The following is a 13,599-nucleotide window of genomic DNA, read 5'->3' as shown; positions in this document are numbered from 1 at the left end:
AATCTCAATTTTGTGGTGAAATGGGCTCCTCTGCCAAAGGCCAGTGCGTCTTAAATCTCTCCACCCAATCCTGTCTAAATAATTATGACCAGCATCATGAGGTCTGCTACAGTTTTTGGCTCTTGCTTCTGTTCCAGATGCGCCTGAAGGTGCTTGAAAAGTTCAAAATATTAAATCTGTGTCTGTGTTGATTTATGGCGCATGATATGCCTGGAGGAACAGACCCTCTTGCCAGAGCAGGAATAGAAATAGAAGCAAGATAGTTGCAGTAATGACTAAATTTCACTCTCCTGGCTATTTCACAACCTTTGACTAGTTGTCCCTGAAATATAAATATTTACTTAAGCACTACCCCTTTTACTATTCCTGTGAGTGTTCCAAGCCTTTGGTAGGCAGAGTTCTGACTGCAAACAATGGTCCTTGACCTGAACCAGAATGGACTCTGGTGTGCAGAGTTTGGGATACCAGATAATGAAAATTGGAGCAGAGAAGGGGCGGGGGAGTTTTACCTAGTTGTAAAAGAAATGGCTTTAGCCTTCACAAACTGTCAAGGGCAAGACTGTGATTTGTGTTTTGTGGCTGTGTTTCGCTCTACCACCTTCTCACAGAAATAGCAATCTTGATCCTCTCCAAACAGATCTTTCCCTTGCATTAATTTCATACTGTGTTTTAGCACCCTGCCCCAGGGCTGTTCCTTGCTTAGAAATCATTAGCCTGCGTCCAGACATGCATGCGGCCTTGCCTGTATATTGTTGCAGAGATGTGCATGCTTCAGCAGAACATGCTTATGCAGAAGCATGCTTCTCTGTGTACAGCTGGGCTGAGGAACCTGTGGCCTGCCAGTTGTTGTTGACGACATCAACATCCATCATCTCTACCCATGCTGGCCAGGGCTCATGGAAGTCCAAAAACACCTGGAGGGCTGCGAATTCCCCAGAGTTTTGAACCTGTGCTATGTATGTCTCCAAACCTCTTTAATGCAGAATTTCCAGGCCACCCTGTGTAAGCCGCATCCTGGAAACATCCCCATGTCCCATGTGCAAATGCAGAAGAGGCAATCGTAGATTTTTGTACCACAGTAATTGGTGATGTTAGTGGGTAAATAGCAAGTTGGTCCTGTTCCTCTTACGAATCTGGACATAATTCTAAGTTCCCTTTTTCTGTAGGACAGATTACTACTACTTTGTAGCATGAGCAATAACCTTATTTTCTTATATTAATATAATTGTTTGCCTGTGTTTTAAATAACTTTGTAATGATGATGAATCTGTTGCAGGGGTAGGGTTGGGCTCCAATTCCTGCTTCTCCTATACTACTTTCCAGTTGAACCATTTGTGCTTTCTGCAGATTGGTTGGCTTTAGCACATGGATGGTTTACATTTTAAGGGGAAAATGTCAGTCTCAAATCCTTTCTTTTTTTTTTTTTTAAATAATATTTTATTTTCCACATTCAATAAACAAACAAAAAACAAATCGACAAACACATCAAAAAGAAAATAGCGAAAGAAAAACAATACATACATTGTACTGCCAACTGCAGTGAAAGCCAAACAGTTGGTTCTGTTGACTGTACTTCTTTTTCAGTGAATTACTGAGTATCTTTTTAAAAATAAAAAATCATTACCTTTTTTATTAAAAATGGATTTGTATAACAAAATGCAAATGCTAAAATAAATAATAATTAAGACATGCCTTGTATTAAATACAAAAATGACATCCAAATAGAATATATAGCAAACAAGTGTGAACAAATCTAGGAGTAGACCAAGTGAAACACAGTGTCCTATATTTAGGAAGTAAGGTAAAGGTACCCCTGACCAACAGGTCCAGTCGTGCCCAACTCTGGAGTTGCGCACTCATCTCGCTCAAGAGGCCGGGAGCCGGCGCTTGTCCGAAGACAGCTTCCGGGTCACGTGGCTAGCGTGACTAAGCCGCAGCTGGCGAACCAGCACCAGCGCAGCACACGGAAACACCGTTTACCTTCCCGCTGGAGAGCGGTCCCTATTTATCTACTCGCACTTTGAGGTGCTTTCGAACTGCTAGGTGGGCAGGAGCTGGGACCGAGCAACGGGAGCTCACCCCGTCGCGGGGATTCAAACCGCCGATCTTTCGATCAGCAAGTCCTAGGCTCTGTGGTTTAACCCACAGCGCCACCCGCATCCCATTTAGGAAGTACCAGCTTCTAATTAAGTTTATACTATGGCAACCTTCAAGCAAATATACTTTTCTTCTTTTGAAATGCTCCGAGTTTTACAAAAATCTTCATAGTTTTATTTAATTATATCCTCTCCTTCCTCCTTCAGCAGCCCATGGTCTGCCCCCTTTTATCCTTGCAACATCACTGTGAGGTAGGCAAGGATGAGAGATGGTAACTGGCTCATGGTCTGTCAGTAACCTTTATGTCTGAGCAGAAATTTGCATCTGATTTGTAGTCCTTCTACTGTATACCACACTAGATATCCTGTGCTGCATAATGTGGCTCAGAACCGGAGTTGTCAAGGGGAAGAGCTGTAGTTCAGTAGCAGAGCATCCACTTTGCAACTCTGGAGATCCACTGCTAGACAAGTCCTGAGCTAGATGCACCACTGACCTGGCAGTATAAAGCAGCATCTTTATGTTCCAAGGAGCACGAGCTAAGTGTCCTACAAAGTGTTATAAATACCCATTATTTTCTGGGTGGGAGGCGGAGTTAGTCTTGGTACTTTATCCATTGTTTTGAGAACTGCAGTGGTGTGTGTCAAGTTAATTGTGGCAACCATGCAATTAACTAGAAGCTGGAGGGGATGAAAGGAACTAGGGGATGAATTGAAGGTTTCAGACGGGTGAAAAGAAAGCAGGATTATTCATGGGAAAAACAGCAGGGAAGGAGATCTTTTGAGTTTCTCAGAGGGCAGGTCTACCTAGTTCAGTACACCTGGTGTGCAGGTCACGGATCTCTAATATCTGACCTGTTCTTTGGTGCTAGTTAGGTAAGGATACATTGCTCCCCACATGGAAAACATTGCTCGTTTAGCTTCCTATGTTCACCTGGTAAAGGAAGGGAGCCAGTGAAGAGAAGCTGGAAGGGATGTGAGAGTTCTGAAATGAGATGCAGATTAACCAATGAGCCATGGGATGCAAAGTAGGAATAAGAGGTTGGAGATGGGCAAATGAAAGATCAGAGAGAACTGTCTTACAGTAATTGAGGTGAGAGAGAATCAGCTGAATTAACTTGATCCCTCATTTTCAACATCTTGGCATGTTAATTTGAGTTTGCTAAGCTGCTTAGCACCTCAAGTATAAGTCATCCATCCTCCCCCATTCAAGGAGCAATTTGCACTTTTTTAAAATAAAAAAAAAGCCACAGCATAAAACAGACTTATCCTCCTCCTGTCTTTCCCTGCTGCAGCTGTCGACTCATGACAGCCCCTGCAAGACATAATTAAGGCTCTTCACTCCTGTGCTTTATTTTAAGCATCCTTCCACCCTCAGACGCTCTCCAGGCTTCTTCATTTCTTCCTTCTTGCAATCTGTGCTGTAAGGGACAGACCTTTCTTACCAATTTGGGGGACAAAACAGTCCTTTGCCCCCTGTTTCTTCAAGTAGCATTTAAATGCATGCAGTTTAAGTCCAATTGATTTAAAATCCCTTTTAAAATACCATCATCTTGACTTCATTATGAATTTTATTCTCTGTTACCACCACCACCAAACACCAGATTTGCCTTTGATGGGATGATGGATGTTAGTACAATAATATCAGTGGGCTTTGCCAAATGGTATGGGAAGCCTTGTGATTTACAGGCAACTCCCCATTTACGTGTTCCAAGGCACCATGCGCGTAAGTGAAATTGTGTATATTGAGAAAGCCTGAAAACACCCTCCAAACCTCAGGAAACCCTTGGAAACCCCTTTTTAAAACCAGCAGCACTTACCAGACTCCCTCCAAACCTCCTTTCTCAAACTCCCAAATCTTCACAGACCTCAAAGCTCCATGCAAAACCTCCTGGGACTGCACTTGAAAAGGCTTGTGGGACTGTTTTCGCACCATTTTTGCTGTTTTCACACTCTTTGGGGGGCCATTTTCCACCTTTAAGTGCTACTTCCAGGTTCGTAGCAAAAGTGCAGTGTGTATGCACAGTCACGGGTGACTTGTATGTGTGTAAACAGGGAGTTGCTTGTACTGTAATTTGATTCATGTGTGCTGGCTAAGCATGCAATCCTGACAGTGCTGGACAGAGGCCTAGAACCTGTTTTGTTTTTATTGATGGGGGCTCAGCCCTGAGGTTTTTGGAAGTACCAATCGTGATGAACACAGAATTGGGTCCCACTAAATTTAGTGGGCCTTAATCCCAAGTTAAGTGCATGTCATTTCAGCTGTGGTCTGAGATCTTGAAATATAGGAAAGGCTGTGGCTCATGTTTTGCAAGCAGAAGGTACTAGGTTCAATCCATGGCATCACCTGGTAGGGCTTGGGGTGTCCCTGCCTGAAGCCTGAGAGACACTGATAGAGCAGACAGATTGATCTAGATGGATGCATAATCTAAGATGTGAAGGCTCAGAAAAAAAGCTTGGGAAAAATGGAGAAAAACAGGATTGTTGCAGGATTGTTTTTTGTTGGACCTTCATATCTCTAGTCCAGGGGTCTGCAACCTGCGGCTCCGGAGCCGCATGTGGCTCTTTTACACCTTTGCCGCGGCTCCGGGGCGGATACTAGCGAGGGGAGGAGGCGCATTGTGCACCCCGACACTCCCCACTGTGGCGGGCGCTGTACTGGCTGTGACGTTGCATGAGGCGGTGCATGGGTTAGTCATGCACTGTCCCGACGTCACCTTCCTGCCTGCTGTCAGATCGCGGCTCCAGAGATATATTTGTTTTAAATGTCGCAATGGTTTTGCGGCTACCAGTTGTTTTTTTCCTTCGGAAATGGGTCCAAGTGGCTCTTTTTGTCTTAAAGGTTGCAGACCCCTGCTCTAGTCTGACTAGTATAAGACACCTTCCTATGTCCCATGAATGCTAGGTATTTGGACTTAACACGTATAAACTAGAATCAAGGAAATGGGTAAATTAAAGCCATAGGAAATTCCAGACAAATAGATAATAGCGGAGCTTCTACAAAGAGAGGATTAAAAACTCATTTCTATGTTAATGCTATAAAAGTACAGGGTTTCCTGTTTACCACGAAAGCTGCAGAGGCTCACTTGGCTTCCTCCTCCATGGCTCCATTTGACAAGCTGAAAGAATATCTTCCTGAGCTGTCACTACCTCTGCTTCAGCTCCTCCTGTTGGCAAAGTGTCTGTTCTGAAGTTTCTGATGGATACCTAAGGACTTAAGGATGTTACGCCTCGTGAAGGAATTGCACCAAGGACACCAAATGGATAAAAAAGAGGCAAATATTTATTTAAGAGGACAATATATTGTGGCCAAGCAGAAAAGTGTACATAACAATAAATCTAATATTTATATTGTGGTTCCCCCCCCCCCACAGCCTTTTTCTGCTTTTCTGAAGCTTAGCAGATTGTCCCTTTAAAAAATCATTTCTTTTTATTCCTGTTGGGCTCCTTAGTGCTGAGCCTGTTGTAGTGTCCTAACTCGAAGACTGTTGCAGCAGTATTCAAAGAGCCAAGCTACTAAGTCAGTGGGAGCCAACTTCAGGTTGCAGGTGTGATGTCACAGCTTTGAATGCCCCACCTGCCCCAGATTTAAAACTCAATATGGAGTTTCCTTTCAACTGGAGATTGTCTTGGATTTGTGAAGTTGCTGGTATTGTGTCTTATGCATAGATGCTGGCCTGCCTTGTGTATGTGTTGCAGAGTAAGGCTAAAAGTGTTTTATGCCGCAAAAAAGTGCTCATGCCAGGGTGGAAAGTGCATGATGCATGAAATATGCTGAAGCTAAGCCAAGCCTGATGTGGTCAGTGCCTGGACACAAGACACCCTCCCACGATGGAACTTAAGGTGGGATATAAACGTAATATACATACAAATGACACCCTATTATTCTGGATTGAATTATTAACATTGGCACCACCACCCCTGCCCCGTCCTTGAAATGGCCTTCTGAGGTCTGTCAGGGCTCATGTTCAAGTGATCTTCAAAAGACAAAAGATTTTTAGTAAGTCTAATGCCATTTTTAGCAGCTTTTTTTTTTTAGCGTTGCCTTCTAGTGTATTGTTTATTGAGGTTTCGTTCTTTGCAAACTAACTCTTGGAATCTTTGTAAGCTGCTCTGAGCTTTGCACCATAATGGGATAGGAAAAGAAAAGAATGTTCATTAGTATAAAAATAACACCAAGCAAAGGGAATGCTACTTTTCCAATTATAAAAGCCCTCTTCAACTGTAAACATTCAATGCCCACCCTGCTCTTTCCATCATTTATGCCTGGTGCTTAAGTAGGTAGTTAAGGAAACCAGTTCCCGAGCCATCTTCCCTTTGCAGCCTCCGAGGCGCACTGTGGCACGAGCTTTCCCCCCTAGGCGACAGCTTCCCCCTTCCTGAGGCAAGTGACTCATTTGCTGCTGCATCAGGCCGCCCACCCAGTTGCCATGAAGCTCGCTGCGAGGGGGTGGGCAACAAAAGCAGCTGCCGCTCCCAGGTATCCTCCTGGCTCGCAAGCAATCCGCGCCCCCGTCCCTCCGCTGCCTTGGCAGGCGCTTCTGGAGAAGAGCATCAGCCAGGAGGCGCGCGCGCTGGCTCTTTCTTTTGGCAGCCTCTCGCCTTGCATCTCTGTCTTTGTCCGCATCCCCAAACCCGCCCCTCCTTCACCTGCCTTTCTCCGCGCAGCATCTGCTTTAGGGGTTTCTCTCCTTTCTTCCATCAAGCGTCCGTCTCTGCGATTGGATCCACTCCCGGATTCCCCGCTTCTCTCTCTCTCGTCCACGGCAGGATCCGCTCCGCGTTTCTACTGATTCCGACGGCGGGGAAAGGGAAGATCCAGGCCGGGTCTCGGCTTTCGCTCAGAGCCTGCCCACCGCCCTCCTCCTCCTCCTCCCTTTCGCCCATCACCACCATCCCCATCGCTCGGCGCTCCCCGGGGCTGGATCGTGCCGGGCAGGTTACTCGCCGGGTGCCCGGCCGGGAGGGCTGTGGCCCGCCCGCCCATCTCTGTGGGGCGCGGGTGGGGGGCGGGGAGGACGACGACCATGCACCGAGTCGTCTCCAACCAGCGCTCGGTCTCCTCCTCCTCGGGCTCCTTCCAGGCTCCCCCGCCGCCTCCCCCCGCCGCGGACCTGCAGCCCCTTTTCCTGGGCGGCGGCATCAGCAGCACCAGCAGCTCGAGCGGCGGCACCCGGAGGGGCAGGCGAGGCTCCGTGTCCAGCTCGGCCTCCACCCGCACCCGCAGCAGGAGCAGCAGCAGCGGCGGCGGCCGCAGCAGTGAGGAAGAGGAGGAGGAGGAAGAGGGCGAGGAGGAGGAAGCCAAGCCCCTCGTGCCGGTTCAGGAGCCCGCCTCGCCGCCCGCCCCGCCCGCCGCCTGCGCCTCCCCGGGGTCCAGCAGCACCTCCACGTCGGGCTGCAGCATGACAGCCGCCGAGCTGTACGGGGCTCCGGCCGCCGGGCCCGGGGCGGCGGCGGCGGCGAGCGCGGCCGCGGGGCTGCTGTGGGCGGGGGGCTCGGGCGGGTCTCGCTGGGGCTACAAGGCGCTGTCCCTGGTGCTGCTGCTGGGCCAGGGCGCGCTGCTGGACCTCTACCTGATCGCCGTCACCGACCTGTACTGGTGCAGCTGGATCGCCACCGACCTGGTGCTGGCCGCCGGCTGGAGTATCTTCTTCTGCCGCAACAGCCGCGCTCGTCGCCGGGAGCGCCCGTCCGGCGTCGGAGGGGGACACCCGCCGCCGCCGCCGCCGCCCTTGCACCCGCTGCTGGGCCACCCGCCCCACGGCGGCCGAGGCGCCTGCGCTGCGTCGGGCGGGAAGGCAGGGGGCGCTCCGCGGGGCGGGGACTTCGCCTACGCCCACTTGGCCTGGCTGATCTACGCCATCGCCTTCACGCCCAAGGCGGCGCTCATCCTGGGCACGTCCATCCTGGAGCTGGTGGAGCTGCGCCTGCCGCTGGGCGCCACGGGCTTCCGGATCACGCTGGCGCTCTCGGCCCCGCTCCTGTATTGCCTCCTGCGGGCCATCAGCGCCGAGGGCGGCTCCGGCTCCGGCCAGCTCCTCTTGCCGCCCCAGCCGCCGCCGCAGCACCGCGCCGCCGCCGCTTTCCTGGCCACGTGCTTGGACCTGCTGGACAGCTTCACTCTCCTGGAGCTGCTGCTCCTGCAGCCCGGCCGGCCGGCCTTGCCGCTGCCGCCGCCGCTCCGCTACGTGCTCATCGCCGTCTACTTCCTGTGCCTGGCCTCGCCGGTGCTGTGGCTGTACGAGCTGAGCGCCCCGCGGGCCCCCGGCGCCGCCCGCCTGGCCTTGCACTGGCTGCTGCCCGCCGGGCTCCTGGACGCGCCCCTGCTGGCGCTGCGCTGCCTCCTGCTGGTGCGCTACCAGCAGCCCCTCTCCATCTTCATGCTCAAGAACCTCTTCTTCCTGGCCTGCCGGGGCCTGGAGGCCCTGGAGACCTGCTGCCTCCTGCACTCCGCCGGCGGGCTGGCGGGCAACGGCAAGAACGCGCCAGCCCCTTCCGCCGGGGTCGGGGCCGGCCAGCTCAGCCACTGCATCTCCGAGAACGACATGGGGCCCCATGGCTACGTCAACACATTGGCCGTCACCGCGCAGAGCTGAGGGGGTCCACGCCCATGCCATGCCTCTCTGCAGTTACCCCACCTTGTATTCCATGCCAGTTCAGCTTAGGTACCCACCCCGCTGTAGTTACTTTCCCTTTTGCAGGTCTCCGATTTTCAGATTGGCCCAGTCGCCCAAACCCAGGCCCCTTAGGAGACAGCAGTTGTACATCTGACCCAGCTCCCCACCTCAGGGCACTGTAACTTTCTGAGCAGTTGTCCTGAATAACTTTGACCTACCTAGTCTGACCCTTCCCTGGAAAGTTCATTGTCCATGGCAAACCTAGGGATTCTGACCTGTACCTGTTTTAGTTCCCCCTGTCCACTTTTATGCTTGCCAATCTCAACCAGATTAAGGCCCATATAAATCTCTCCTGGGAACTCAGTGGAGTACAGTAATGCTAATTTTTTGAGTGAAGCAGTGGCCATTGGTTTAAACCAGCTGCACCCATGAAAGTATTGCCCTGGCATGGTTCAAAGTTGTCTAAAATATGTGGTCCACTGCCTCACCCTAGTGGCTGTGTGGTGAGGTGGTGCCCATATAGTTTGGAGTCTTGGCAGTAGCTACACCTCAATGGTAATGTGAAGCAGCCTAATTTTCCCATCCTAATTAGTCAGGCTGTCTTCTGTGGCAATATCTGAGCTGCTCTCGCCTTAAATCACTTCCTTTCATGTACTACTTTAATCATGAAAACTTTTAATATTATTAGATATTCTGTCATTACAGAGCAGCTAGACACACATAAATACACAACATAATGAATGCTGCAGCACTAGTCAAACCACCTATTGGGCCAAAACGATGGCAGCATCATTTTTTAATCCTTTCCCCCAAGTTCTTACAAACTATTCCAAATCCTTTGCTTTCACCCCATCCCCATAACCCCCAAATCATTCCTATTTATTCTGTAGGTTCCTTCTAATGACAACTTAATGTGCTGTGGCTACAGACCCCTCACCTCTTTTGCTTCTATTTATAGAAATCAAGATGGAAAAGGTCTGTTGTTTAACTGCCTAACTGCACATTCCAGATTATATATTTCTCGTCGGGTTCATGAGCTGGTCTTATCAATAACAGAGAGAGGGGGAAATCCAGTTTCTCAGTCTTGATCAAGTTTTTGTTTTTTTGCTCTCTGACCTGTGAGTTTTTTTTTCTTCTTTTCTGAGGTGCCTCCTACCACCACTGCCTATAGGAGAGCAGAGAGAGGGCAGCACCCACTTGGAATGCCTGGAAAAACATATTATTGTAAGCTGTCCAGGTTCTTCATATCCTATGTTGGGCTCCTTCTCCATGCAGTGGAGAGCCACCCAGCCATAATGCCAATGCTGAACAAAGAGAGAGGAGCACTATTGCTGGTGCTAAGTTAGGCTTAGTTCTGCTCACAGGCTCTACCACTTCAAACTGCAGGTGCGAACTCACATGATCAGATGCTTACTCATTCAAAATTTCCTTCTATGTGGCGAGCTAGAGGTCAGCATCAAGGGTTCTAGCCTACCTTCTTGACACATCCAATTTATGTATACGGCAAATGCATATGTATATATGTGTGTGTGTGGTAGAACATTTAGTAATGTGCACTCCCACTTGCAGGCTGAGGTGGTACAGCCCAGAACAACTTTGGCCATTCAAAAATCTGTGCCTCTCTTTAGCACAGTTGCTCAGGGTGCTATAGGCATGCTAGCTGCTCTAGGGCACCATTTTACTGAACAAAAGATGAAAACCATTTTAAGGACAAATAAATCAGCAGGAGCTGCCTTTCTCAGGAAAGGGCACCTGTTTCATCTGCAGGTTCCTTTTAAAATATGGTGTCTCAGCCACACCTGCGCCTTTGTGGGGCAAATTGTATTTTCAGCATGACCATGTGTTATTTGTTTCATTTTGCCCATAGCACTCCTCTGCTGTGGGACAATGCAATTTGGCTTGTGTGATACTTGACAGTTCTCAATGCCTTTCATTTAGGAAGACTGACATAGACAAGTCTTCCACATGTTAGGCCTTGGAATACATGACTATTCCTGCCCTCAAGGAAAAGGAAGTAATTTTAACCCTCTTGTACATTGTACAAAAGTTCATCACCACTCCCTCACTCTGGAGATAAACTAATTTCTGCCTTGGGGGTTTCTGGGATTAGGGTGGTACCTGCAATCTTTTAAGACGAAAGGAGCCATCTTTCTCCTTGCTGAAAATTTCTACCTCTGTGCTTGAACCTCATTGCATCATGTGCCGACCTTGCACATAAGGGAGTTATGTCTGATTCCCCCTCCTCCAAGGGGCCAAACTCTCTTCTTCATTGAGACATTTTACTCACCGGTGATAACAGGGTCTTATCAACAGCCTCTGCTTATGGGGGCTCTCGTTTTCTAGCTCTTAGGAAGAGACCTGCACGATTTTAAAAATTGGTGCTCTGTTTTGAGGACAGCTTTCACTTGCTTAATTAAGTAGGGACTTAAATAAAGTGAAAAGGAGGAGGGAACTATCCCATCCTCTTATTTCTAGATATTTATTGGTGCTGCTTGTTATGCGCTAAATAGTAAACTCGTTGACACGGAATGGAAACAGGCAGAAAGGGGTCACATTATCAATGGTCGTGTTGCCTGGCTATCTTGGAAAGATCCCCAATCCTTTCCTTACATGCCTATGCTGCTTCTTTGTATGTGGGCCCAGAATTTTTTGTGTGGGGAGGGGGAAAGGACATATAATTTGAAAGCAACCGGTCCTGGTGGACGCCAGCTGCCTTTGGTCTTAAAATCCCCAAGCTGCCTAGGTAGGAAAGAGAACAGAATGCTAACAACTACCATATAAAACCTGTGGTATGCGATTGGGAGATGTTTTTCTCCACTCAGTAACCACTCATATAGGCAGTCAAGTTACTGTGCTATGGAGAAATGATACAAAAGCTAGAGGTGGTGATAAATAACCTGGTTCTCATGCACTCTTATAATGCTAAATTTATATACCCAGCCTTTTCTCTCTATGGTTGCTTATAGAACTGGGATTTTCATTGGGTGGTTAACTCCATAGGAAGCTGCCTTATACAGAGTCATAAAGTTAGTCCATCTAACTCGGTACTGTCTACACTGACTGGCAGTGGCTCTCCACGATTCAGGCAGGAGTCTTTCACAGCCCTACCTGGATACACCAGGAACTGAACGTGGGACTTTCTGCGTACATAGATGTTCTACCCGAGCTTCAGCCCTGGAGTTGCTTTGAGATACCTGCTTACTGACCTCAAGCTAACCCATTGCTGTTGCAGGAACGAGAACTAAGGTTTAACTTTTTCACCAGTGATTTTATCCTGTCCGGTCTCCAAAGCAGATCTTCTGAAAGACTTTGTGTGGAATTCTGGCCAGAGGCCTTCCCTTCAGTAACTCCTTTCTATTTGTCTGGACAATCTTGGTGCTGTGACTGTGATTGTAAAACTTAAGTACTGTGGACTTTTCCCTCTGAGCTCTAAGATACTTTTAGTGGGGATGCTAGTTTCCTGACAGAAAGAACAGGCGTGCATTCAAATACTTCACTTCCTCCCAGAGAGAATCTGCTACAAAACAGGCTGCTGTGCAGTAATCAAATGCTATAAGCCATTACAGCTGTTATTTGCATTTAAATAACACTGAAATTTAAAATTGCACATTTAAGTATATTGTGGTCGCCATAAAGTAGGTGGGCAAGAGCACCTACCATTTGTAAAAACAGTTCAGTAACGGAACAGATTTGTGTGGCACAAATATTGGTAAAAATAAGGAATCTTGGTGGTTTAGAGCAACCACAAGGTCTGACAGCTCTTGTATCCCATAAAATCAAAACCAATTCAGTTGTGATTGTGTTGCATTTACTGTACATCAGTCCTAACCCAATTTCAGTTCTTTCATCTCAATCTGGGTAAGGAATTATAAACATGGGAGAACAGGCTTCTGCATAGCAGCTCTAGTGCCATGAGGAACTCTGCACACAAATGGAAGTGGAATGGTTACAAACCACACTACATACAAGCTTAAGGAAGAAGTATGCAAGTTCTGGCTCAGAATCCCTCTATTTAAAGAAGCTGTGATATTTATTTTTTTAGGGCAAGCCCCTAACGTATGAAGATAGTGTCCCAAGGAGAAGATAATTAAAAGAGACAGGCAGAAAACAAGGCAAGGAAACTGAGCATCCCCACAAATTTAGAGCTTTTTTAAAAAATAAAACAATTTGTTTTTAAAATAAAACCTAGGAACTGATTTCGTTGTTGATGATGTCTGGTGGTTTAATTCTTTGCAGGGCAGATCTGTGATAACAATTGTGCTTTCAGAAATTGTAAAGGAGAAAAGCAAACAAATTTAGACTTTAGGTCTGGACATGTAACAGAATAAGGTGATGAAGTGCTGAAGTGGTAAAATAAGCTGTGCCACTTCAGACTCAGGTAAGTGATCACATTTCTCCATCCTTCCTGTAGGCACAAATCCATACTAGGCCAGATATAGAAGTCTTTCTGTGCTAGTTTTCTGTCTGCAGGAGGTTTTTTATTTCGACAAGCATTCAGAGCTGGATTCTCTCACCTGCATTATGAAGTGGTGCTGTTCAGTCTATCATCTCAGCATCCTACCAGCTCAAAAAAGTTCCAATTTAGGAAGGGAATCAAAGTTGAATGACTTGGTAGTAGCTGTACTCTAGAAAATATCTGGACTGAAGGCATGCTGGTTACTCTCCTCTTGCTAGGTGTTCAGTGTACCCATATCCAGGCTGGCCTCTTGAGTGCAACTAGGTAGCTTGCCATTAGTTAAGTACAGTAAACCCGCAACTTACATGGGGGTTACATTCTGGGGATCACACCTAAAACCAAAATCGTGTATATTCAAAACCATTGGGTTCAATGGTGGGTGGGATTGCCAAAGTCTTATTTCCTGGATGCTCACCCCGTTTCCATTTACTTT

At 47.9% G+C, this 13,599-nt stretch overlaps 1 protein-coding gene and 1 long non-coding RNA gene across 3 annotated transcripts in view; both read left to right on the top strand.

Annotated features, from left to right (window-relative positions):
- Positions 1-13,599, top strand: part of LOC310659316 — a 66,824-nt gene that overhangs the window by 49,947 nt on the left and 3,278 nt on the right. The window lies entirely within an intron of this gene.
- Positions 6,739-12,906, top strand: TMEM121B (transmembrane protein 121B). The gene has a single exon (XM_083402201.1). It carries the CDS (start codon positions 7,121-7,123, stop codon positions 8,687-8,689), a length of 1,569 nt encoding a protein of 522 aa, XP_083258327.1. The 5' UTR covers positions 6,739-7,120; the 3' UTR covers positions 8,690-12,906.

Source organism: Podarcis tiliguerta (assembly GCF_965153285.1).
Source record: "Podarcis tiliguerta genome assembly, chromosome: 10".
In the NCBI taxonomy this organism is placed as follows: domain Eukaryota; kingdom Metazoa; phylum Chordata; class Lepidosauria; order Squamata; family Lacertidae; genus Podarcis; species Podarcis tiliguerta.
Note: the sequence above shows the minus strand (reverse complement) of the source record. Positions and strands in the feature narration are given on the sequence as shown.

What these genes read in the sequence shown, in the direction of transcription:
- TMEM121B (XM_083402201.1), top strand. Translation starts at nt 7,121, where the DNA reads ATGCACCGAGTCGTCTCCAACCAGCGCTCGGTCTCCTCCTCCTCGGGC.